A 27,596-nucleotide genomic window follows, 5' to 3' on the forward strand; every position below is an offset into this window, starting at 1 on the left:
AAGGCTCGCAATCCATTAACAACGACCGCTGTGATTGTCGTTCCACTAAGGTAAAAACGCCGTAGGTGTGTTGTAGGCGAATTTTATAGGTGGAACGCATTTTTGAGGTGCTGTATGCTCGTAATAACGTGTCGGCATGATAAAAATATGCAGCTGTGGGGGTTGTGAGTAAATGTTTCGAATGGATTGGAGTAAAAATTAATTCAACATGGATTCCCATGAATTTATTGTTGCGTTTTTGACGAAACGAATGATAAATAATGACCCGGAAAGTTCATCAAGTTCTGATGACATTCACAATTTGACATTGACAGTTGTGTTATTTTGAATTCTCGCACGTTTTGATGAAAGCCTACTCCGACCCATCTATATTTTGTGGAAGAAGTGAGCGCGATGTGGTCGTCAACAGTGACGTCATCTATGACCTCAAGCGATCGCTCGCGACGGCTACAGGTCTTAGGTGAAACGATATAAATGGCATTGCAGGCGTTGCGGACGCTTAATGGAACGCAGCCCTTGTGTTCGGCGATGAAGAGCAATCGCCAGTTTACTCTCCAAGTCAAGACTTGCGTAAAGAAGTTTTATTTCAAAAAACGATTACTTAAAAATCGATTACAAAGTGTCGATAACCGATTATTAAAATCGATTATAAAAAATAATTTTCGATTATTTTTTCATATTCCTATCCATTATAGGTTCATTATAGTCGTCACAAAATAATAGCCCCGTTTCGACATTTGTCATCGGGACGTAAATAGTGAAGTTACCATACGACTCGGTATTCGATACTCACGATCAATCGATTTAAGTTTGTTAAATATTAAAATTTTGATCAGAAATTTAACTTAAACTTTAATATTGTAGGTAATTTTAAATAATGCAGTAGTACAAAATGTCAATTTGTCTTTATTTTAGGTTGACAGAATAAACTAGTAGTTTACTCTGTCTACGTTATTTTATATTTTTATCGCGGTTTAATAGCCAAATCAAAATTTTATTTACGGTTTTGAGTGCCAAACTCTTTTTTTCAGTAAAGATCATAATACTAAATATTTAATTAAGATTAAAATGTGGCTGGTGAAATTCAGTAATTAATTAGTACAGCACTAGTATTTAAAAAAAGACTTAGAACGTAACTGTTTTTGAGACTTGTAGTAAAAAGTAAGCGCGAAAAGAATACTCCCAATATATTCTACCATATTATTTAATGCACCAAAAAGAACTTGAAAAAAACACTTTATGATATTAATAATTCTTTTATTATTTCTTACAGTTTGAATTTCGTTCGTACCAAGAAGCTTATTGTATACTTAATGTATAAGCTTCTTGGTTCGTACCAAGTTACGTTCTAGGGCATTTGTCAAATGTCAAAGTACATGTGTCATGAGCAAAGAGGTTAAGTTACGATACCAGTCTCTTATGTTTTGAATATATTATAGTTTATTCGTGTAATTATAAACATATATTTTAGATTATTGAAGATATAGTGCTCTTAGTTAAATTAAATCAAATTTGTTTGTATTAACTTCTTTAAAAATGGCAACGGCATATGGTATACATTTGGGAAATAGTTCGGGTTGTTTAGCGGCATTTACTAACGGCACTGCAGCAGTTTTAGCGAACGATGCAGGAGACAGAGTCACCCCCGCAGTAGTTGCATTGAATGGCACCGAGTGGGAAATAGGCTTACCGGCGAAGTCAGGTCAACCAAACTCTAAAGCTATAATAAAATACAACAAGCGGCTTATGAACTGTGATTTTAACGAAGAGGATTTATCTTACGTGGAGACTGCTTCTTCGTGCCGCGTTCAGAATGATGAAGAATTAGTGTACGAGTTTCAAACAAGTGAAACCAAATTATATTCGAATCCAGATAATATAGCTACGAAAATATATGCTAAACTTTATACTATTGCCAGTCACGCTGTTCAAAATGAAGGAGACCTAAAGCTGGTTTTAGCTGCACCGCTCTATTGGTCAAATGCTAGTAGAGAGAGATTAGTCAAATGTGCGGAATTAGCTGGGTTTGATGTGTTGCAAGTCATAAGTGAGCCTGCTGCGGCACTACTAGCTTACAATATTGACGATCTAGTAGAAGATATCAATGTCTTAGTGTACAGACTTGGTGGCTCAACATGTGATGCGTCAATCGTAAAAGTATCAAATGGTTTTTTGTCAGTGGAAAAAAATATATTTAGAGCTGATTTAGGTGGACAATGTCTCACAAAAGATTTAGCTGATTATGTAGCCCAGGAGTTCAGACAGAAATGGAAGCTGGATCCCCATGAAAGTCGGAGGGCTATGTCAAAGCTATTACACCACGCAGACAACTGCAAACATGTACTATCAACACTTAGCTCGGCACATGTCTTTATTGAATCACTTCTAGATGGTGTAGACTGGAGTCAAAACGTGACTCGTGCAAGGTTCGAAAATATTATTTCTTCAAAAATCTCATCCTATATAGAACCAGCTAAAAAAGTAATTGATAGTTTTGATGGTAAAATAAGCAAGATAGTACTCTGTGGTGGCAGCATGAAAATACCTAAGCTGCAGTCGGCAGTTGCAAGTTTATTACCTGAGGCAGAAGTACTGTCAGGTATTAATCCTGATGAAGTAATAGCTGTAGGATGCGCAAAACAAGCAGGACTGATTTTAGATTTGCCTGAGTTGTCTCTGTCAAACACTAGTACAGAAGTTGAATTCCTAGGAACAGATATATACATGAAATATTTAGACAAAACAGTTAAATTATTTCAAGAAGGAACTCCACCATTTGCACAAAATATTTGTAATATTGAAGCAGAGAAAGACATTAAAGATATCAGTTTTACATTACATGACGATCCAGAAAATGAACAGTTTGCAAAGGAGACGTTTAATGTTGAAAGCTTAAATAAACCATTCAAATTAAAAGCGACATTACAACAAAGTAACATTTTATTACAGGTTGAATAATTTTTTGAAATAATAAATGTATCTTTTTGAATACTGAATTATTTTTTATTTCTTTGCATTTTAGTTTTAAAAAATAGTATGTAGTTAAAAAAAAATGTGCTAATATAAGACTTAAATAAAGATTATTTAAAAGTTGCTTTAAAACTAAATATTTACATGATTTTGCTTTTGATAATATTAATTTTAATCTTTAAGAGTATTCAAGAAAGTTGATTCAAATAATAGTAGTTTTATTGCATTAATAAGAAAATATGCAAATGACTGGTGAGGCAATTCGCCACCCAAAATCATTTGTAACAGTTTCTGTGCCTGTATCATTCTTACAATCCTAGCAAAGCAAAATAGTTCTTATATTTTTATATTGTTAAAATATTTGGCCTGATGATCCAAAACCAACATATTTCATTTGTGTGTATCACAAAACTTAGATCTTATAGAAAAGTATTAGGTACTTAAGAAGAATACAAAATTAAATATTATTTTTATCTTCTTTTTCATACTGTTTATTAACTTGCAAAAGTGCATAAAACCATTGCAAAAATTTATAAATACGTTCGTGTGTGTTGGTAAGTACTTTAAATGAAAAAATAAAAATATAGCCATATGTAGATAAAAAAGGTCATTATAGACTTGCGGTAGTCATAGATTAATAAGGTACCTACAATCACATTAAAATAGTTACTAATATAACAGTTTTTTCTTTATTTTTTATAACTTTTGCTAATATACCGTAAAAATGCATATTGGTATAATAATTATAATCCATAGCGTTTATTTAAAAAATAAAAATAATTTACATAATCTGTGATTCTGTATATTTGTTAATATCTTAATTAGGTACCTACGTCGTTTCCTAAATAATTAACTGTAATATTGACAAATAAATACTCGCATTGTAATGATAATTTTTTTTTTATAAATATAGTTCGTTATTTTTAGCCAAATATCTACTAAGTATACCTATAATAAATGGCCGAGGTGAATTCTTCTAACGATCGTTTACAAAAAATATTATCAGGTTTATCGAGATGTAAAATAGTAAGAAAATAATGATTTTAATATATTACATTTAAAAAATAAAAATATGTGTTTTACTGATAATTTCATTATACGCAGGATTTTTTAAACGTAACGGAAGAATGTAAGAAACTCCGAGAAGTTAATATAAAATTAGAATTAGAATTAAAGGAAACGCGCGAACTCGAAAAATCACATCGATATCACTTGCAAGCATCTCGCGAAATGATGGAAAATCTACAGGAAACTGTAACACAGCTGGTTTATCTAAAACGTGACGTAAAAAAAATAAAAGATGAGATGGTTTCGAAGGAAATGACCTTAGCGTCTATGCAAAAGGTAGTTATGCATTGTAGAACTCCATTGGTCTTCAGAGATGTACTAGATATTGAAAGAAGAATTATGTATGTTTATGTTATGTTTTAAATGTTGTGTTATTTTTTCTTTCAAGGACAAAGAAAACTTACAACAAAAGTACGATGACACTATTAAAGAATTAAGAGGCGGTCATGAGAAACACATCGAGGAATTAATATCAATCAACGACAAGAAACGTAGCGTATTATTTTATTTTATTTCACTTATTTTTAAAAATGGCAGCCAAATGCTAGAGCCTAGGTAACCTCACAAATTTTTTGTATAAATTAAATATTTTTACTCTCAATTAATTATTTTCTAATAACGAATTAGGTATATCGGGAAATACTTGGTTATGAAAGTTCAAACTTATTTCATGTAAATTTTCATGATTCTAAGTCAGTTAATTTCATCATACACTATAGGTAGTTAGTAAACTACTCGCGATCCAGAGAAAAATAGTCTAAAAGACGGACGAGATCGTTATCTTTTCCTTTAAACTAAAAACTGAGGTAGCAGAAATGAAATTGTGCGGCAACATCCTCGTATTTATTTCTTTACTTCAATCTAATTAATTCCATTGACTTTTAAGAATAATTATAACATTAAATACGTATAAAATAATATACCAATTATATATAATATAATTTCCTATTTGATACATAATAATAATAAAAAATATCCTTCAATCTATTTAAATTATAAAATAAGAAAAGTCTTGCTTATCAGTTCAAAAGGTTCAATACGAGTCAGACACTCAAATCGCACAATTCACTTGTGTCATAGAAGAATTGCGTGATAAATTGAAAGAAGTTGAACAAGAACATAAAGACAAGGTACATGACACAAATATCCTTCTTTATGTATTCCGTATATTATATTAGGCTATCAATTTTTTCTCTGTTGGGTTGTTTGTAATAGATCACTAAGTATTAGTGACAAGACGGCCTCCGCACTATTTGAAGTAAAACTTTTTTGAAGTTAGTGAAGATAGAAAGAGAGTGAGAGAGTTACGTTTCGTAAGTTTTACTTTAGTCGTGTGGTCTAAACAACATTCGTTTTGTTTTTTAAGTAAAATTTCTTTACGTAGCTTGACTTGGGGAGTAGGCTGGTGAATCCGTTATGAGAGCGTTACAAAAAGTATGATCGGGCGAGGTAAACGGAAGTTCAGGGCGAGATATAAGTTACTGAAGATAGAAAGAGAGTTACGTTTCGTAAGTTTTACTTCAGTCGTGTGGTCTAAAGCACTTGTTTTTTTTTTTTTTTTGAAGTAAAACTTCTTTACGTAGCTTGACTTGGGGAGTAGGCTGGTGAATCCGTGATGAGAGCATTACAAAAAGTATGATCGGGCGAGGTGAACGGAAGTTCAGGGCGAGATATAAGTTGGCAAAGATAGATGAGAGAGTTACGTTTCGTAAGTATTACTTCAGAAGTGTGGTCTAAATCAAACTCTTTTTTTTTAAGTAAAGTTCTAGCACGCTTGACTCGGGGAGTAAGCTGGTAAATCCGTGGCGAGAGCGTTACGAATATAGTGATAGGGTGATGTAAGCGGAAGTTGATAGGGAGATATAAGTTAGCGAGGATAGAAAGGGAGAGATAGAATTACGTTTCGTAAGTTTTACTTCAGTCGTGTGATCTAAAGGATACTTAAAATATTGCTATTTTCGTTAGTGTTATTCTGAATATGGAATAAAATAAGTACTAAAAATAATAAATAAATAATATTTAAAGTATGGAAATAGATATTTTAATATTCATTAGTGCTGTTACGCGGTGAACGTTGAATGTTCTGTTTACCTAGTTCTTACTACATGTGTAGGTGCACTTTTAATGTAGGTCTCATTGCTTAAAAAATGTTTTAAAATTTAAATTTCGATCTATGTAAATATATTTTAGTAATTCATATTTTTTTCGCTTTTTGCTGTGTTGTGTAATGTTGTTTAATTGATTAATAACTTAACAAATGTAGTATGTAGTTAATAAATGTATTTAAATGTTAAAATTGTTTAAATACTTAATAAATGTAGGTCATTTTAATGAACTACATATATTTATATATTGAAAATAGTTATGTTATTGAAACATAAATTTTAAAAACCAAAACAAAACTTAATCCCTATGGAAAAAAATCTCATAAAACATGGGCAAATTCAGACCAAATTCTCATACAGGGTTATGAGATTCTATGAGATCTGATAGATTCTTATAACTCGGTATGAAAATTTGGTCTGCATTTGTCCATGTTTTATGATTTTTTTTTTTTTTTTTCATAGGGATGTTCTGCAAAATATGGAAGTACAATTTGTTGAGCTGTTAAAGTAAACACTAAATAATCTGACAAAGTTACATATACGTTTGATGATCTTTGACTTCCATTTCAGGCAGCTAAATAAAATTTTCATATTAATTATTCGCTTATAGCAAATAACTACTAATGTAGGCTGGATGAGGATTGCGGAAGACCGGGATGTGTGGCGCGAACTTGGGGAGGCCTATGTCCAGCAGTGGACTGCGATAGGCTGAAGTGAAGTGAAATAACTACTGACTTTGTCAATATCTCCTACACCCAATATGGTGGAAATATTTGTTTGGAAAAAGTATTAAAAAATCTTAAACATTCTTGATAATTCTGCAAAAAATCTTAAAAAATCTTCATAAGTCTTAATAAGACTTTTAAAATAATAAGACATTACAACTCTGTAAAACTAAAAATATCAAATACCCTCCAAAATTTCAGACTTTATTTCGGAGTCCGAACTTATTCTTTTCAAAGTCTTACTAAGACGTGAAGATTTTTTAAGATTTTTTCAAACAAGTATTTCGACCAGGGCAGACTTTTTTTGCTGGAAGTATGTACTTAAATGGTTTTTTTTTACTTAGTAATTATATAGGTATTTTAAATAAAATAACTAATTCCATCTTCAAAGATGAATATAGTAGTACTGGAATATGAAGAAAAGATTCAACGCAGTACCGCTGAAGTGGCTCAGCTACAGGAACAGCTCTCGATGCAGACTGCTCGGGTGGACGCTAATATTGATGCTTACCGTAGAGTGAGTCTTAGTTTAGAGTGATTTCTAGTATTTTTAAATATGTATTTATTCAGGAAGGGCCCAGCAGGAAATATCTAGCTCAAATTGGGTACCCAATTGCGGAACCCTATGGAAAATATCTCATAAAACATGGACAAATGTAGACCAAATTCTCATAGCGAGTTATGAGAGTCTACGAGATCTCTTATGCTCTCATAAATCGGTATGAGTATTTGGTCTGCATTTGTGCATGTTTTATGAGATATTTTCCATAGGGAAGGACCTCAACCTCACAGAAGATTATGGCTTAAGAATACCGCTTTCTAGCAGTGTTGTCCTGTGGTGAGTAAAGTAGCCAGAGCCCCTGGAGTGGCTAAGGGATAGGATCGGAAACGCATTGGCCACCTGGTGTCGTTGCCGTCCACAGATTCACATATTCAGATACCTTCAAATTTCGTCTGTTTGCCACCTTTGTACTAAAAAAAAAATCTTTGAATACACGATTTTTTTACAAATAACTTTTGTAATAGATGCACGTCGCCGTATTTAAAAATATGACATAGATAGCTAGACAGTTGAAATTTTGACAAATTATGTATTTCTGTTGCCGCTATAACAACAAATACTAAAAACAAAATAAAATAAATATTTAAGGGGGATTCCCATACAAAATACGCCATTTTTGCCTATTTTTTCTCGATATCAATAAATGGTAGGCACTTGAAATATTCACAAAATACTTAATTGTATATTTACTTTGATAATAAATAATAAAATTGAAATAAAATAATATATTTAGACAAAAATTGTGTCTAAATATTTTACCTAGTCAATGGTACGGAACCCTTCGTGCGAGCATATCACAAATGTTGTACGCGTATATTTTTTATGTCTTTCAATCGTTAAACCAAACACTTTGTTATTTAAATGTTATTGAAAGTGCAAAATATTAGGAAAACCAATATAGTAGATTTGCACACACTTGAAATGCATGGATCATCGAGCGAATACTCCGTGAATATGTTAGTTGTTTACGAAAATTTAAATTAGAATTGACTGTCTAAAGATTAACCATTGAATGACATAATATAAATTAACTTGATACTTATTTAATACAGTTGTTTGTTAATAAAGATTTTTCGAATATATTGGACGTATTCAACTATTGGCCCTACCTATGTCAGACTTTAAATGAAAAGTTACTTACAAATCATGAACGATTTTTCTTTAGATACTTTATGTAAAAAAAAAATATATGTAAAAATTACCTAAGATGAACTGTTTCCAATATTAATATTTTTTTTCAAGAAACTTGAAGATCTAGAAGAGAAACTAAAGCAAAGTCAGTTTAAAGAATATTTGGCACAGAACAACTACTCTCAAAGTCAATACGAGAACAGAGTCGAACGTCCATACTCTTCAAACACTTCGTATTCTGATGCGTTCTCGGCCGACTACAACTCTGTATCAGAAAGTCCTAAGCCAACTCAAAGTCGAATCCAAACGATGTATCCAAAATCATCAAAAACACCTGTACTACAAGTCATGTACCGCGACTCAAAAACTACGAAATTGCCGAACAACGACCAAAAAGGGCACTTTAATATCACGAAAAAGAGAAAATTGTACAGTGACAAAGACTTTCTAAATCAGTAACCAACAACTTAGCATGTTTTTCTCTCATGTGTAGCCCGTCCAAGGCTTTGTTTAATTGAGCGATTAATGTTGCCTTTAAAATAAACTGCACGTTCTAAGTTATCTTGGCAATGTTTTCATTTCCTCCGCTTTCACCTCTCATCTCTTACGTCTTTATTTCTTTATTGCATATTTTAGCTCCAAAATTCAAATATTATAAACATTTCTTAATATTATTAATGAATATTTTACTGTAAAATTACTATAATAATTATTAGAAATAACTTTGCACAAACTATCAATATTTTTTGAAATTTTGACACGAAATTAATATCAATTTAAAAGACTGATTTTTGATTATTTACATAATTATTATATTAAGAAATATGAAAAACATTTTGAATCGCACGAGAACTGCACGAAAGAAAGAATTTTCTCAATAAAAACTGATACAGAAGCAAGATGTATAAAAAAGAAATTGCATTATTTATTAATCATCTTGCGACTATAATGCATAAACTTAGTAAAATTATATAAATATAAAATATATAGAAACTCTTTATTGTCTAGGTACACAATTTCAAAAGCAAGAAGGAACGTTTTACATATAAATGAGTTACTCGTCATTAGCCAGACTGCAGACGATCTGATGTGAATAATAATGACTTTCTTACGTAAAAAAAGAATATTTTTATTTATGCTATATCAATGAAATGTTTGATTACCCGTGGATATAATAAAGTATCATGATTGAAGAAAGTAAAGTCATAACAATTATACATATCTCAAAAGATCAACTTCCTCGTTTTCATTTCGTAGATATAATACACAATGTATTACATATTCGGCGTCTAATTCCGATATATGAGATAAAATATTATGTATGTACAAATTCGTGGTTAAGAAATTATGTTTATTTGTAATTGTGTACATGATTATTCATTAGTTACATCATGAGTTACGAATGTAACGTAGGTAGCTTCTTCGTCAGAACATGAAACGCTTAAATTATTCTCGGTACACATATATTGTCTTTGCTAACACAATCGTTTGTTATGGAAAGGTATAGGTTAAGTTAGCTTTGATATAATGTGTTTGCTTATCTATATTTTTTGTCGACTTCAATATTTTGTTCTTTTTTTTTTTATGTCACTAGGTCGGCAAACAAGCGTACGGCTCACCTGATGGTAAGCGATTACCGTAGCTTATAGACACCTGCAACACCAGAAGCATCGCAAGCGCGTTGCCGACCAATCCCCAATCCCCCCAGGAGCTCTGGTCACCTTACTCACCAACAGGAACACAATACTGCTTGAAAACAGTATTATTTTGCTGTGATCTTCTGTAAGGTCGAGGTACTACCCCAGTCGGGCTGCTCCATATTTTGAGCAGGAAATTCCTGCTGTGAGCAGGAAATTCCTGTTCCTCCTATTCCTGGTTCTACATAATTTCAAATTTGATTATGGTTTATTAGTCAATTAAAGGTAAATTAATTTCAAATTCATTTCGTTTATACAATCTGGTTTAAAAATAGTAAAGCACATTCTGAAGTACTGACTTTACGTACCTTTTGAAGTACGTGTTACGGGATAACAGCTTAAAATAACTTACCTACCTTCAAAATTATTTCCGGTGTGTAACTTACGTGAAAAATTATATTTTCACATACAATATTCATAATCGAACTAATTTACATAGTCGATGTTATTAAAGAATAAAACGCATCGTTATCGAAATTACAAATGACAGGTAAATTTATGTTACGAAAGAAGTAATTAACTGAAGCTGCCATCAGACCCTCCTACATCAGAATACCTATTGCGTGGCTCAGACAACACATTAGCCTGAGTCGATTAGATTAGTATTATCTCATCGATGACAAGCAGAACGAGTAAACGATGTGAAATAATAGGGAGAGAATCTAATGAGGTAAAAGTGTAATTTCTATGACAATATTATAATTTTGTCTGCTCTCGCCGTGAGTTACCTGGAAAGTTAACCACACTAGATAAATATGAACGTTTATTTACCGGTTCATAACTGCAAAACCATGAAACCATTAGTTAGGTGACAGTTTACCAATCGTAATAAAATTAATCGATATACCTACACCACTTGCTTTCTAACTTTCTTCAGTACTTATTTCAATAGTTACGTGTTTGAACTTCCAGTTTTTATGGCTACCGCGCTATTTTGCTTGTCAGTGAGATTTCACCAAGGAAGTTATAGGGACTTCACACATACATACATAGCATAAAACCTATCTTAAAATTAAACCTTCTAACTCAAAAAAAAAAAAACTGAGGTAAGCGCTCAACATAACAAATTGTCTAGCTTTTTGTGTTACTGCATATAACATAATTTTGCGTAAATCTTATACTATCTACTAATAGTTCCCGCCAACAACAAACATTTTTCTTTCGTCGAATACCGTTAACATATGTAATGAAATAATGTTTATAGAGAAAAGCAAAAGCTATAAGCGTCAACCAACAATTGTGTTTGCAGGTAAACGAAGAAAAACCGACTATGTATATGTCTTATACCGTATACGGTATAATATTTCGACAAGTAATACAACGTAGGTAGACGAAAAAATAGTCAAGTACATACGCATTATCAAAGATTACTCCAAAAGTTGTAATCAGATCTCGATGAAATTTAAATGTGACCACATGATAAACATCGGCTTTCGATTAAATTAAAAATCATCAAAATCGGTACACCCAGTAAAAAGTTATGCGGATTTTCGAGAGTCTCCCTCGATTTCTCTGGGATCCCATCATCAGGTTCGCGTTTCCTTATCATGGTACCAAACTAGGAATATCTCCTTTCCAACAAAAAATAATTATTAAAATCGGTTCATAAACGACGAAGTTATCTCCGAAGATACAATATATATACGGTCGAATTGAGTAACCTCCTCCTTTTTTTGAAGTCGGTTAATAACTAGCATAAAAATTCAACGTTGGTGAAATTAATTGTAAGTATAAGTATCAAACTTGGGTAAGTTCTGTAAAGTAATTTTTAGGTGTGTTTTAAGCTAATTTTCATTACAAAGTACATTGGAGTTATTACTCATTTGTTCGTAGGCAGAAATGTTTGGTAGATGATGGGGTTATGGTAATGAAGTCTAATTTTTTATTTTTTTTTGAAATAAAACTTTTTTACGCACGCTTGACTTGGGGGGTAAGCCGGTGAACGCGTGACGAGTTACGAAAAGTGTGGTTAGGCGAGGCGAACGGAAGTTTAGAGGGAACTATAAGTTAGTGAAGATAGAAAGAGAGGGAGTTACGTTTCGTAAGTTTAACTTCAGTCGTGTGGTCTAAAGCACACTTGTTTTTTTAAGTCAGTTTATTTTTTAATATTATTTTAACCTTATTTTAATGATTAGGGAATTAAGAAAAACTGCACTCGAAATCACCGGTTGTATTAACTGAAATTTTAACCTGTGACCATCGGTTTGACAAAATGTTTTGTTCACTGAGTCATCGCGGCCAAGTAAGTAAGTATAACTAATTAGCCATTTTAGGCATTTAGTTTTGTAAAATTCAGCAAATTGCGAATAAGATTTTTATGCAAAAGGTTTCCGCGTCCGTTATAAAATATTTACAACAGTACATTTCTAAAATTAAACAACAAAAGAAAACGTGTGTGTCAGCTCCGATGCACGACTAGAGTTTACTCCTTCGGATCAACTGTACCCATAAATAGGCACGAAACAAGGCTTACTAGTCTAAGAAAAAGATTAATACCATATCAAATGCTAAATAAACGAATCTTTATCAAAATAATTAAAAAAAAACCGTAACGTGGTCATTCGTTCAGTAGATTTTACTCCTCATATTTTTTTCATACCGGGGTCCTTATAAGAAATTGGAGTAAACTCTAAAAAAATGCTTTTTTGCAATCACAATTATTATCTTTTTAAATTTTAGGGTTTACCTTCTACGTTTCTGAAGACATCAATAATTATGTTATACAGATTCCCACCCCGAGTATGGGTGTAATATACAAATTTTTTTATATATGTATTACTTATAAGTAAGTTTATAAAAAAAAATGTAGTTATACAAGTCGGCTGTTACCTATAACACAAGCATTAACTTGCTTACCTTAGGAGCAGATGACCGTGTGTGTATTGTGTAGATATTTATTATTATATTATACAGACGGACAAAGAAATGATTGGTTTAGTAATTTGGCACCTCTTGTAAGTACTGTCTTTAGAACCCTAAAAACTATGAATAATAAGTATAAAAATTAAAGATAAGCTTCACACTCACGGACACCCAGTAGGATTTTCTCCTGTGTCGACACTCCGGAAACACAATACACAATCACAAATACCCAGGCCACGACAAACTTCTGTATAGTTTTATCATGTGCGGGAATCGAACCCGCGATCACTAACCAACGCGTGGTCGAATGATAATAATAACAAAATAACTATGTAAGCGAAGTAAAAAATATCAATGATAAAAGATGCTTTACTATATATGTACATAGGATACTGTATTAAATATTAGGTATGAAGTAAAACTGCGGTTTCAATCAACAATCACATTTTAATTATTTTCTTTGGCGGGTGCATTTATAAATCAATACATTTTCGTATTTACTATATATGATTATATAACTATAATTTTTATCAAATTATATACAAACTTAAAAAGTACATTATATTGAAAATAAAACAAGTTTTTATATATAATTGTTTTGTTCATTCGAGATGAGCAAATTATTATTATACAAAACAAATTTCTCGTTCGTTTATATAGACTATACCTAGTTTAGTTACCTACTTATATATGAAAATATAAGTATTATGTATATTTATTCATACGCTTTCATGAACCTAATTCCATTTAAACTCTTTAAAAAATCTCTGAGCGTCGATAACTCGACCATGACTGTTTATTCAGATTTAAGGTTAACGAATTGTATAAATAATTGCTTATATCTTAATCTAGGGCATGCTTATTAAACAATTATTACGTAATCAGCAGAATCTATATTAACAATAATTATGTCCATTTTAAAGTTTAGCCAAAAAATTGAATTGATAATAACTTATCTACAGAGCTACTACTGAAAAGGACAATCGAAAACAGTCAGTATAGTTTTATAAAGGATAGTATGGAATGCGTTTTATTCATTCGATTAATAAATACCAATTACGAATTAGACACAAATAAATATTTTTATAGAACTTCATATTTAAATATGATAATACTGACAATTAAAACGTTACCTTAATTTTTTATCTTTGATTTTATTGGTTGCGAATTATTCGATCCAGAGAATTCCAACTACACGAGTAATCGATTTGCAGATGTCCGTATCTGGAGAGATGGAAGTTATCAGGAACTGTCTTCGGCATCGGCCGGGCCCAGTCCTCGTATTCAGGAGACAGAGTTTCGTACGCGTATTGCTCGTACGCTTCAGTCAACCTTTGGAAAATTCATAAGCTTTATATTTACAAATCATCAGTGCTTTTTTTTATTCGGTAATACACATTAGAACACAAATATTTGAAACTGGACTATGTTTAACTATTTGATAACCTGTAGATATGAGTATATTACCATTATTATAAACAAGCATTTTATGATGGAAACTACCATCCATACTTTTATTTAGCTTGAACACGCAAATCGCACCTATAAAACTTTAAAATAATTTATGTCATAAATATATAACATATACACGTATATATTTATGAATATATATTTCTGCATAACTGTAGCATTGAATTTGCAATGTTTCTATGTACTTATAACGGAATTATATCCATATTATCAATCTGGTTATTTTTATAGGTCAATTAGAAAAACAATTGCTCAAACTGGTTTGGAATATGCAACTGCAATTATTATTCCGTACGTATTAACATTTTGGCTAAAAAACAAATACCTAATTTTGTTAATTAATTAGTGCGGTATTGTATTTTGCAATTGGTATAAGCTCTCATCCGTGTCAATACATGATCATGTATTAGATAATATACGGGTGTATATTACATATTGCGCCTTCGCATTAATTCGCGAATGTTATGACAGTAGGTAAAGGTATAAATTGAAGCTTTGTAATACTTTTCTACCATTAATTAATTTATGTAACAGACGAAATTTGGATCTAAGTAGATTTTTTAGATATTTTTTTCTATAGAATTTTTTGAAGTCTTTAGGCGCATGAGGATAAAATTGAAACGACAAAGTTTTGATGAAACGGCAACGTTTTTGTCGATGACGCTGGAACGGAAATCTAAAGCTTTAGATTTGTATAAATATAAACGAAACTTAAAAATTAGTTTTCCAATGAAGTTTCGCTTCTGACATATTAGTATGTACTTTGTACGCACTATTTTTTGGGTTTATTTTTTAATTCTCACTTTTTAACGAAAATCTGGTTTGAAATGAAATACCTCGAATACTTCAAAATATTACTATTTTAACATCAATCATCATCACAGCAGCCTTTCGCAATCCATTACTGGACATAGGCCTCCACAAGTTCAGGCTCTCAGGTTCTGGGCAGGCGGGTTGGTAGCCTGGCTGGGTGGTTGGTGGGCTGGCTTTGTCGCACCGAAGACGCTGCTGCCCGTCTTCGGCCTGTGTGTCGTCATTTCAAAGCCGTGTTGGATGGTTATCCGGCCATCGGTCGGCTTTTTAAGTTCCAAGGTAGTAATGGAACTGTGTTATCCTTTAGTCACTATTTTAACACTGTTGTTATATCATTTTTTTTTTATGTACTTATTATTTTTTATATATTTATTTTTTACAAAGATTTTCTTGACCGAGAAAAAAAATCTCTCTTAGGCACATTTCTTTTAAGTTAGAATATTGTCATTTTCTTTTATGTAATTCCAAATGTGCAATAAAGCATTAAATAAATAATCAATATCTATTATAATTTCTTTATTTTTCACATCCTTCTTATATTCTAGTAAATATATAATTATGTATGATAAATATTCGATAGCGACCGTTTCTGTAACATAGATAATGCAATTAACTAATTACACCTAACTAGAAACCTGACGACGGAGTTAATCACTTTATGAATATTTACGAGAGTGTCCAACGTCTCTACTGCTACCTCTTTATAAAACAATTTACATTCGGTATGTGTTCAACATTATTTACAAATTTCATAACATGTAATAAATATTTAATTACAAGCAATTTATATCATATTTTAGTAGAAAATAATTGTGCTCAGAGTAATAGTCTCCTATAATTTTATAAATTAATTTGTGAGTTACTTTAAGAGCGTGACTTTCATTTTTCGAGATACGAATAAATATTTACTAACCTAAGCCAGCACAACCGATTTAATCCACTTTCCGTCATAGTGTTCTCGAGTTTTCTTGACCGACACCATGTTCACACAAATTATGCAACGTTCCAGAGGTCAATGCTAGGAACAAGTTTCTCTGTATAAGCAAGAAACAAGCTATATTCTCACAAGTGCAACTTTCATTTGTAGTAAGCAAAAACTAGCGCATTCACACGATGGATAGAGGATCGTTGTTATACAATGAAACACGAGTAGTTGCAAGCCCCTGGTCTTTTTTCCTCCTATAGGTATATACTTTCCGTGGAGCTCGACGTCACGGTGTTTTGCTGGGAATGGGAACTGGCATTCAATAACCCGACGCAAGTAAGAGTTAATAAAAAGTTATAAATCGGAAACATTTTTAATATTTACACAAAATTCTTCTATAGCCATTTGCTATAACTGCTATTCCATTTTTTCTATTATAAATAGATCCAAATTTTCGTATACATACTAATAACAAAATTTAACGTGGGTACCTAATCGTGAAAAAATTAGAAACTTATCGAACAGAGGTTAGAGCATGTGTTTAAATAACAACATATCATTTGTGTGGAAAATGGTTGCGTGATTTAGAGATCGCTAAAGGATTAATCATAAGAATCGTTACGCGTAACGCAACTGTACAGATCTTGGTCTATGTTTCCCCATATCAAACATTTAATCTTACTAATTAAAATTAGATACACTTATTTTAGAAATGAAGTTGTTCTCATTTTAAAGGTAATGTGTAAAAAAAGTTTATCGAAATTAAAATATTTGCGATATACGAGTACTTTATATCATAAGCTATAAGATGGCTGAGGGACTTGATGATATATCTACTCAGTCACTAGCTAATTTTGCTAGGTGCTTGCTCCAGTTGAAAAAAGTATAATTATGTCAATTTTAAGCTTTTTTAAAAATACGTAGTTTGTTATATCGGACCTTTTTAAAAGTTTTTTTTTTTTTTTTTTTAATTTTGCTTTCGGTTGGTTGAAAATCGAATACATAACATGTACTATGTTAATTCAATTTTAATTTCAACAATTTATTATTTATGTTAAGTATCAAATTTCTTTTGTAACATCCTCGATAATTGTTTATTATAAGTGGATATTAAGCAGTCGCCAATTTTGATCAAATGAATGGTAAAAAAAAAAAAAATTAAATAAATTACTAATAAATGGCTATTAGTGAGTTGATAGATACATAAATTTATTATAAGTATTGTACATAATTTATTTTTAATAGTATATTCCACAATAACGATTCATTATATTAGCTAATTAGCGGGAGCGGTACATATCACAATGTTTATATAAAATGCCACCTTCCTCGAATATACTGGGATAGTGTTTTTATTAAATTCGTAAACTAGATTTTAATATATAAAAGTCCCAGAGAAAAGTTCGTCTTTAGTCTTTACAGTCTTATTGTAGAGGATTATGCTTTTACCTTGATTGTCGCCTCTGCTTTCCATAGCCGTTAGCTATCAAATACTCCGGTTGATGCTGGAGAGACACGCGTGCTCTAGGATGCACGTGTGGTGGCTGTATTGGAACAGGTGCGTAAAGAGTCTCGTACACCATCGGATGTGGTGCGTACACTGGCTCTTCAGCGTACATTGACCTTCTACGTTCCTCTATAATTTAAACACAAGTGAATCTATAATTTCTATTAACAAGTCGTTGATGTACTGTGTGGCTACGGTACTTAAGAATATGGCCACCCCCTCCCTTCCCGTGGGTGTCGTAAGAGGCGACTGAGGGATAACACGGTTCGGCTACCACCTTGGAACTTAAAAAGCCGACCGATGGCGGGATAACCATCCGACTGCTGGCTTTGAAATACACAGGCCGAAGACGGGCAGCAGCGTCTTCGGTGCGACAAAGCTAGCCCTGCGGTCACCAACCCGCCTGCCCAGCGTGGTGACTATGGGCAAAACACATGAGTTCACGTTATTTTTGGCGTAAACTTGTGGAGGCCTATGTCCAGCAGTGGACTGTATAGGCTGTAATGATGATGATGATAATGATGATGATTACCGTGGGTCTATAGAGTCTTAACATAAATGGATGATTACTAGAGGTCTAATTATAGTCTTACTATGTGCGAAAATCCTGAGATGGTTGTATTTATATTAATAGAACTATGCCCTAGATTAGACTCTAATTTATAAATAGATACTTAAAAAAATACGAGGAAAACAAAAAACAGGAAATACTTAGTCAGATTATGAAGTTGAGTATTTGTTTATAGCACATATATATATGTACCTACTAAAGCTTTATAAAGGTATACTTTATGACGAAAATAAACCAGATATAAATAGTTAGAAATAACATTTTTTCCGAAACAAATAAGTCACCTTACGATGTTTTGTGAAGGAAAAGACGATTTTTAAGCCATGTTTGTTCTAGCCTGGATTTTAATCTGCGATCGTCTGGTATCGGTTTACTCGTGTTTAGTAAAAACTGTATTTCTTATGAATGCACACAATCATTTTGTTGGTCCATATCTCAAGTTTATTCCCACTTAAAATTAATAATGTTCTAATTATTATCTTTCCAAGAGAGGAAATATAGGTTTTAATACTTCGATCATTTTTTTAATTTAACAATTGGAAAATAGTTTCTTATCTTATGATGTACCTAAAGTTTTTTAAGGTATTTGTTTGCATCATACTCTGAAAATTTCTGTTGGTTAAATAAAAATAAATATTGAAATTCGAGAAAATAAAATAAAGTTATATTTTATATAACTTTCTTTTAAGAAATTGAACGTTAATATTTTCATATTTTAGTTGGTATAGTTCTCCTTATAATTCATAAACAAAATGCTTAACTAAGTAGTTAGGCGATTATTGATAATTATATTAATATGTATTCCTATATTTTGTTAAACTGACTCATTCATAAAACTGAAGTCATATTTGATACTTTATAAACATCATCAACTTACGTCTATAACCGTAGATTGGCATGTCATGGTAGTCGGGTACCAAATTTCGGGAAGGTCTCCTGCCGTAAACAGAATAGTCTGGCGTAACTACATCCTCTGGATAGATAACTCGTTTAGCTGGCTTCGGTTCCTCACCGGAATCATAAGTCTTGGTTGGAACATAGTAAAAACTCGCGCTAACTGGTTCCCCGGCAAATGAATTCATCGTCTGTTCTTGACTGGAGTTTGGTATGTCTTCCGGAATCATCCCAAAAGCTTCGTTATCCCAAGGATCGAGATAAACTCGATTTGTAGGTTGTGGACTCCGGTCCTCCTCCCCTTCGCTTTCGAAGTCCACAGCCGCCCAGTATGGACTGTTTGCGTGTCCTGGCATTATTATCCCACAAATCAATTCAACCTTAAACTAACCACACTTGTAACTAACTATATCCCCCAAATTTGGGCACATAACAATTTCAACAGATTGCACGTTCTATCCAGACATGGTCGTGTTATTAATATGCTTCGCTTGGCAAGACTTATTCTTATTCCGAGCACAGCACGCGAGAATATTCGACTATGCGGTGCAATTGGCGGCAAAATTATATCCAAGACACACGCGAGTGCACGCCACGGCACTTGCTTTTGTAATAAGCAAAACCATTGATATGTGCGCGTTGGACTCTAATGACAGTGAATGTTTTGTCTTGAAGACGATACGCTTTATGTCGCGCGTATAGTTTTCGTAACAGCTTACGTAGGTACCCGTTTATGTAGGTATTCATAAATGTTTCTTCTAACCAAAACCAATTTAAATATGAAGCATTATTATTTGATAATCCTCTTATTACTTTAAGGTTATTTTGTACTTCCTTAAATTAAGGAAGTATCAGTACAGACTGACTTTGAACGATTTTTAATTTTATTAGTAGATATCAATATAAACACACACACACATGTACATTTTTTTCTACAAATTATTGCTAATGTTGCTTGCTTATTTTATTTGTTTGGTGTACAATAAAGTGTAAAATAAATAAAAATTATATGGTGTCATGGGACACCAGGTAGGAACGAAGTTCCTTCGGATAGTATAGAAGCAACACAATTTAAAAAGAAATGTTCAAATTAATTTTGTTGAGTGGTTTTTAATTAAGTACATAAAAGTATTTAGGAAATTTAGTATTTTAGAAAATAACAAATACCGTAAAATAAAATAAATCAAACAAAATAATAATAATTATTATTATTCAAACTATTAAGTGAAATAAAAAAACATGTGTCTATTTATTTTTATCGACAGTATAAAATTACATAAATAATTTTTAAAAAAGTTTACTAGTAATATTTTAGTTTTACAAACGTCATATTATAGTCGTGTGACTGATATTAGGTACGTCACTTCTGTTACATATTTTCCTTACGGTTTTAGTATCACATTTTTTTCAGTTCGGTCGCCCAGCTAAATGTCAAGACTGCCGAAGGAACTTCGTTCCAATAAATAAATAAATAAATAAAAAAGGTCACGAAAAATATCCTTAACGCCATTTTTGCAAAAGTTCCAATTTACAGCTTTTCTTCTTTTTCTAATTAAAACAAGTCGTATTTTTTGCTGCTTAAAATAATTAAAATATTTTATTCACATCAGTAATAAAACTACAGTAAAATTAAACATCTAGGTATATCCCTGAAACACATCGTTTCCGGTTATTTCAAGTTTCCTGAATCAAGTAATTGTTATCAAAGTAGTTTTTGCAAATTAGATTTTTATAAAATATATCTATACAAATAAATAAAATTGGAGTGTCTGTTTGTAATACTAAAATAACCGCTTTTTACTAAATACATATATATTTATACACGATACATATACCATAATATTTTTTTTATAATTTTTGGTCTGTTCGTCTGTCTGTCTGTTTGTTCGGGCTAATCTCTGAAACGGCTGCACCGATTTTGACGGGACTTTCACTGGCAGATAGCTAATGTAACAAGGAGTAACTTAGGCTTGACTTATATTTCAAAAATTTGTTTATTTTATGACTCTGCGAACTGAACAATAACTTTTTTGTTAACTAAAAGTCGCGAGCACAGCTAGTTTAATATAATATATATCCGCATACACAAATGCGTATGTGCCAAATTACCTTACATTCCAGAAAGTATGAATTTCAATTAACAATAAATTTTTACGTAACAAATAAATCTTTAAAATAACAATTATTTACAATTAAATCCAATTGAAACTATTTTCAATTACATTTAGGGAGTTGCTATATCATAATATTACAGACATTTTCCTTACGTGGCCCAGATTTTTTTTCAGCGACACCAGCGACTTACTGGCCTCGTCGAAAAGGCCAGACTTCTTCTCCATGGAGACTGTCCGGCTCACCTCTGAACAATCCCTACGACGCCGTGTCTAACAGGACCGGTTTCCTATCCCGGCCCGACACAGGCACAGGGATGTTACTGGAGGCGCATTTAATAGCGCCTCCTACGCACCCCCGTTCGTCGCCTGCGGAGGGAGGCCTCGTTGGCGGCCTCCTCTCTCACCCACTCGTCATTCTCCTTCTGAGACATTACTGTCTCGCAGAAGGAGACCATCGCCTCGCAAAACCCGTCGTCGCCGAGCATCGCGGTGATGACGCTCGGCAGTGACAAGTCCCCTCCGAGGAGAGTAGAATTTTAAATCAGCCCTTATTAATATCTGAAAATGTGTTAGGTAGTTAGATCACAATTAAGCCTATAATATCCCAATGCATCGAAGTCGAAACTACTCCACTGCGGGTTGGCCGATATATTTTTTGAGTAACGGTTGCTATCAGCAATAACCCAGACCGATAGTTTAACGTGTTCTCCGAGGCACGATGGGGACACTCACTGGGACAGAAAACGAAAGAGGAAAGAAATATTTGTAAAAAATACAAATATCATTCTGGAGTGGAAATCGAACCCGCAACCGCCGGAATGTGAGCGCTCACACGATGCACCGTAAAAATGTTTCCTTCTTTCATATTTTCACTGCGTTGATTTGAATTTTTTTTTAAATAATAGTTCTTTTTAAAAATGTTAATATTTGTATTAATTTCACTAACAAAACTTTAACAAAACTGAAATAATTTTGCGATATGGTCTGAAAGTTTTTATGATTTCTCCAAAATCTGTACCTACGCAAAATTCACATTCATTTTTATAAATTAAATAGGATTATACTAATGAAAGTTACCACTAATTATTTAACTCGAATAGTAATATTTTTTAAATTACGTATTACCTACCATTTTAGAGATAACAAGAATTAAAAATAAATATGATTTTATGGCACTATGAGTCTTAAAATATATTTTTTATTTAAAAAATGTAAATATTTCTTTGTCCGGACCGGAAGTAATAATAATACATTATATACGTTTATATTATATAAAAAAATATATTATTTAATCAGCCTTTTAATTTAAACGCAATCGAAAGAAAATATACTCCCATGTCTATAATGAATTGAACGTCACTGCTGAGTTTTTCTAGAAGGATCTTTAAAGCCTTGCATCTAGGCGCGAAACGAAATAATGACTGCACGACGTTTCACTTAAGAGGAAAGGGTACCGAAGAGACTTTTCAAAAATAGGTATTTGAATAAAATGTTTCTGTCGCGCTGCATGCCGCTACCGCGCCCCGCGCCATCTCCGCCCCGTTTTTTCTATGTGTGACTGTCGTGTTGTTAGTGTGCGTGCGCCGGCTATTCTTGTTGACGATATTTTAGTATTCGCATCTTTCGTTTGTGATTGACTACGAGTACATATAGCGCATAGTGCTATTTTTCTGAATTTGGCTTGTTTTATTGAATTTGTTCTGCATCGTATTGCTGTGACTCGGCTTACTATTATTGAATTTCGTAAACTACTTATTATTTATGTTTTATTATTTTGAATTGGATACTCTTTGTGACTTGATACATGTCTATATTTTTGTGGGTAATTATCGAAATACTTAGGTACTTTATTTATGAATTAGGTATGTAATTACATGGTTGAGGTGTGTGTAAGAATGGGTAATGAAATACATACATAATTATAGTGTATACATGTAGTACATAGTATAAGTGTAAGTATAGTATATATATGTAATGTAGTACATACACAGTATAAAATGTTTGCCTTAGTACCTATATAATTAGTAATGTCTCATGTTTGTCGCAGTTATTAATACATGGGTATAGGTTATATATATTAATTAACATATAATTGCGGCGATATAACAATGGTTAAAAATAATATTATAAATAAAAAAAAAACAAGAAAAGCCGCCTGCGTGAAGAACAACTATTAGAAAGTCAATTGAAAAAGCTGGAACAAGATAAAAATTCATTAATTACACAAAGATAGCTAAATAAATTACACCAATTTCAAACATTATGTACTGTACACTTACAAAAATCATGAACGCGACTTTTTCAATTATTATTTTATTTATGTTTTTTTAGTTAGGCAAATTACGTAATCGATTGAATTTTTTTAAAGAGTGGTTGATTAACATGACATAACATAACAATACACTTTATTGAACACCAACAGAAAATAATAATACGTATCAGATTGATTTTTAACCGACTTCCAAAAAAGGAGGAGGTTCTTAATTCGACTGTATTTTTCTTTTTTTTTGTATATATGTTACTTCAGAACTTTTGACTGGGTGGACCGAGTTGTACGCAAAGGAAAAAAAGCCGACTTCAATTACATCGACATGTAATACAACAAAGGTAGACGAAAATATAGTCAAGTAAATACGCGTTATTAAAGATTACTCAAAAATTTGTTATCAGATCTCGATGAAATTTAAATATGACTACACGATAAACATCAGCTTTCGATTAAATTAAAAATCATCAAAATCGGTACACCTAGTAAAAAGTTATGCGGTATAATACAACGTAGGTCGACGAAAATAGTCAAGTAAAAACGTATTATTTATATTACTCGAAAAGTTGTTGTTAGATCTCAAATAAACTCAAGTGAGACCAAATGACACACACCACCTTTCGATTAAAAAAATTTTTATAGAAATCGGTCCACTCAGTCAAAAGTTCTGAAGTAACATACATAAAAAATACAGTTAAATTGAGAGCTTCCTCCTTTTTTGGAAGTGGGTTAAAAATAGAAACCGATTTTACACGTCTATAGAATTCCTAAGTCGACAAGCTTGAACAGTGAAAGATTTAGTATAAACGAAAGAGGAGCGAGAGGGAAATTCAAGAAGTAAGCTTTCCTCAGAACGAAAACTGCGTTCATTGGAATCACTAAGAAACTTAAATCGTCGTTTTAGATAAGCAGGTACAACAGGATTAAAAAGAATAGAGTAAAGTAAGTTGAGAATATACGTATTCCCGAAGTAGGGAATTGGGTGCCACTCAGGGCGTAACTACTGCCGTATCAGCCGTATCAATGATACGGGGCCCCCTATTTACAGGGCCCCTAAGGTGTGTAAGCAAAAATTAGTAAAATGCTATCCACAATGTCACTTAATCTTGTGCTTCCTGGAAAAAAGAATAAAAAAACTGTCATACATACCTATAGAGTTTTAACTTCAGAAATGACTGAAGTCTGAAAAGCAGTCCCCTTTTATCCGAGTCAAGCGTGCGCCCAATTGTTGATAACATTCTGTATCGTTTATTTCGGGATTCAGTTAATCATTATGAACAATGAATTAATCTTTTTTATATAAGAATGGGGCACACAAGCAGACGAAGCCATCTGATTTATAACGGCTACCGTCGCCCATGGCCTTTAGAGAAAAGATGTAGACACTAGACGCTTTGAAACCCCCAAATTTTAGCAAGGTCATTCCACACTTTGAATGTACGCGGAAACATTGCGCACGAAGCTCGCACATTGGTTGCAAACCACTGGTGGATACAATTAGCACCACTAGACTTCTTGACATCGAAATAATGCAGAACACGACAAACGACACTGCTCATAGTGCACATTACGCATCTCGTGTTCGCACCGTGGAATGCTCGGTGGTGCTTTTCCCTCATCGTCAAGAGTTGAATTCGACGCAAAAAGAGTGCAAAGAATTTCGCTTACTTTTTCGCATAATATGCCAGAAAGCCTTCAGGTTCGCGCAATGATGGAAGTGTAGACTAAAAAAAGTTACCTTCGACAGCTTTTGTAAGAAACAAAAGGCATGGGTTCCATTTGGGAAGCCCAATAGTCTCTCGCCAATTCTGCTGTGTTTGAACTTTGCCCTAGCGATTTACTACCTGTAAGACCTGGAGGCAGCGTTGAATCTCTTCTTCAGGTTATGCGCCTGGGAATCCCCCATATAGATGCGGAAGATTCATAGGAATTCACTAATAGTATTGGCCTCACAGGCTGAAGCGAACGATCCCCCGCATCTATTGCTGCAGGTCAAGGCTAATAACTCTCCAGCTTGGAACTACAAGCTCTTTAAATTAGCTTAAAATCCGAAATTCAAAACATTCATTCCATTAAAGAACTCATGGAATTATTACTGATAAAATTCAATAGCCTTGCATCCAATTTTCCGGAGGTATTAACTTGATGTTTTTCAAAACTAAAACTGATAAAAAATTACCTAAGGATTTCAATGGAACAGGAACAGCTACAGCAGACTACACTCACTATTGTCTATTCTAGGAGGAAGTTATAACTTATAATCAATAAACATTTATTTTAATTCAATGCAAGCATTTTTTGTGAGAAATCTTTACCCATCATTTGCCTGCCCCCCCACTAATTTTGATACAGGGTCCCAAGGTTCCCGGGGTTCCAAGGAATGCTACGCTAGTGGGGCCACTTGAGTTTTTTACGCAATTCAGAAATATGATTCTATTTGCGAAGTCCAAATACGAATCGCATAGGTACATAGATTCGACCAAATTTAATAATCTGCTCCTCAGTAATGTCAAGAAAACAACTAAGCAATTTTTTACCGATGAAAAAAAACAGAGGAAGTTCTAAAGTCGCTACGTACCTATATTTATTTATGTTTGACCATGCATAGCTTTTTACAAAGTATTCCGAAATTGATAAAAAAATATATTGGAAAGAGTAAACCCCGAAGCTGTTTTTCGCCTAGGAGGCGAGGAAGAAGCGCGGCTCGCAGCTTGCTTGGCATAGGCATGGGAAAGAGCAGTCCTAATTTTTTAAACTTTCTTATTGTATTTTTTATTAGTATTACGGTAATAATAATCATAATATACTTTTTTGAAATCCTTGTATTGAGCCCTTTTGATACCAAAAACAAACAACACAGTTATTTACCATAATTATCATTGTTATTTGTTAGCGAAACCCTTCGTTAGCCCAGGTTTGCACAGTGTTACAATAAAAACCGCATATACAAATACGGTTTTATTGTAGTTATGAAAAGAGAAATTATTTAATTTTGTTAATACGAATTTTAGAAAATATCGACTAAAAATAACATCACTAGTGTATCGATATAATTGTCGACTATGAGGCATCACTTCGCTGGCGTATATACGTATTGCTTTGACCCTTCCCTCCCCCAGACCTATCCCCCAAAAAGCAAGAAAGGGACAACTGCAGCTCAGACCGTTTTAGGTATATAATTTTTGACCAAAACAGTGTTTCGTAGTCGACTGTTTTCTCCTCAAAACATGGCAATTTTTTAAAAATTTTTTTTTTAGAAAATAAAAGAAGACTTCGGCTATGCCCCTATGTTTTCATTTTTTTGAAAATATGCATATATTTTTTTTAATGAGTGTCTGAAAATGTACAAAAAATTATGCAATATTTCGAGTTTTTGAAGTCTCCTAATTCCTATGATAATAAGAATATGAAAAAAATCAAAACATAGGGGCATGGTCATGGCAGCAAAGAGTTCTATGTCACAAAAATATTTGATCTAGTGTCATTATCCAAGGAGAAAACAGTCGACTACGTTTGTATGGAGAAAGACCCGGTACCCTTTCCTCTTAATACTTGCTTTTTACAGATGTTTGTTGTAACAGACCATGGTGTTTGTGCTAGTGTATTGTGTTTTTCTGACCCCTATGCAGGAGTAAATCCTATTGGACACATAACACAACATGTGTATATGCATGTATGTGTGTATATTTAATTTTATTCTTGTTTTCTTTTATTTTAAGTCTGTACACCCTTTCCGCTTGTTTCACATTATCTCCTCCAAGCTGGTTGTCTGGAAGAGATCGCTATTTAGCGATAAGACCGCATGTTGTACATTTCTTTTCTTGAATAGTTTAATAAACTGTAAACTTCTTTTTATGTGTACAATAAAGAGTAAATTATTATTATTATTATTATTATTATTAACACATTTCTTGAA

At 32.7% G+C, this 27,596-nt stretch overlaps 3 protein-coding genes across 3 annotated transcripts; 2 read left to right on the plus strand and 1 right to left on the minus strand.

Annotated features, from left to right (window-relative positions):
- The first annotated feature begins 1,521 nt into the window (after positions 1-1,521).
- On the plus strand, positions 1,522-2,996 carry LOC123653473 (heat shock 70 kDa protein 14). The gene has a single exon (XM_045589468.1). The coding sequence runs from the start codon at positions 1,537-1,539 to the stop codon at positions 2,956-2,958; it is 1,422 nt and encodes a 473-aa protein (XP_045445424.1). The 5' UTR covers positions 1,522-1,536; the 3' UTR covers positions 2,959-2,996.
- A 931-nt stretch (positions 2,997-3,927) lies between these two features.
- On the plus strand, positions 3,928-9,122 carry LOC123653781 (repetitive organellar protein-like). Its single transcript, XM_045589765.1, has 6 exons — positions 3,928-3,936; positions 4,075-4,314; positions 4,427-4,529; positions 5,062-5,168; positions 7,260-7,385; positions 8,673-9,122. Exons 1-6 carry the CDS (start codon positions 3,928-3,930, stop codon positions 9,018-9,020), a joined length of 933 nt encoding a protein of 310 aa, XP_045445721.1. The 3' UTR covers positions 9,021-9,122.
- Positions 9,123-13,547: 4,425 nt separating this feature from the next.
- LOC123653992 lies at positions 13,548-19,666 on the minus strand. The gene is made up of 3 exons (XM_045589955.1): positions 19,284-19,666; positions 17,778-17,964; positions 13,548-14,452 (listed from the first exon to the last, which is right to left on the minus strand). The coding sequence occupies exons 1-3, from the start codon at positions 19,654-19,656 to the stop codon at positions 14,275-14,277; spliced, it is 738 nt and encodes a 245-aa protein (XP_045445911.1). The 5' UTR covers positions 19,657-19,666; the 3' UTR covers positions 13,548-14,274.
- Positions 19,667-27,596: the final 7,930 nt, after the last annotated feature.

This window comes from Melitaea cinxia, chromosome 5 (genome assembly GCF_905220565.1).
Source record: "Melitaea cinxia chromosome 5, ilMelCinx1.1, whole genome shotgun sequence".
Lineage (NCBI taxonomy): Eukaryota > Metazoa > Arthropoda > Insecta > Lepidoptera > Nymphalidae > Melitaea > Melitaea cinxia.

Excerpts from the sequence above, each read along its gene's own strand:
- LOC123653473 (XM_045589468.1), top strand. The coding sequence starts at position 1,537 with ATGGCAACGGCATATGGTATACATTTGGGAAATAGTTCGGGTTGTTTA.
- LOC123653781 (XM_045589765.1), top strand. Across the intron at positions 4,530-5,061 it reads ATCAATCAACGACAAGAAAC|TTCAAAAGGTTCAATACGAG; the intron begins GTAGCGTATTAT and ends CTTGCTTATCAG. Across the intron at positions 7,386-8,672 it reads ATATTGATGCTTACCGTAGA|AAACTTGAAGATCTAGAAGA; the intron begins GTGAGTCTTAGT and ends TTTTTTTTCAAG.
- LOC123653992 (XM_045589955.1), bottom strand. The coding sequence starts at position 19,656 with ATGCCAGGACACGCAAACAGTCCATACTGGGCGGCTGTGGACTTCGAA. Across the intron at positions 17,965-19,283 it reads GCCAATCTACGGTTATAGAC|AGGAACGTAGAAGGTCAATG; the intron begins GTAAGTTGATGA and ends TTTAAATTATAG. Across the intron at positions 14,453-17,777 it reads AAGCAGAGGCGACAATCAAG|GTTGACTGAAGCGTACGAGC; the intron begins GTAAAAGCATAA and ends AATTTTCCAAAG.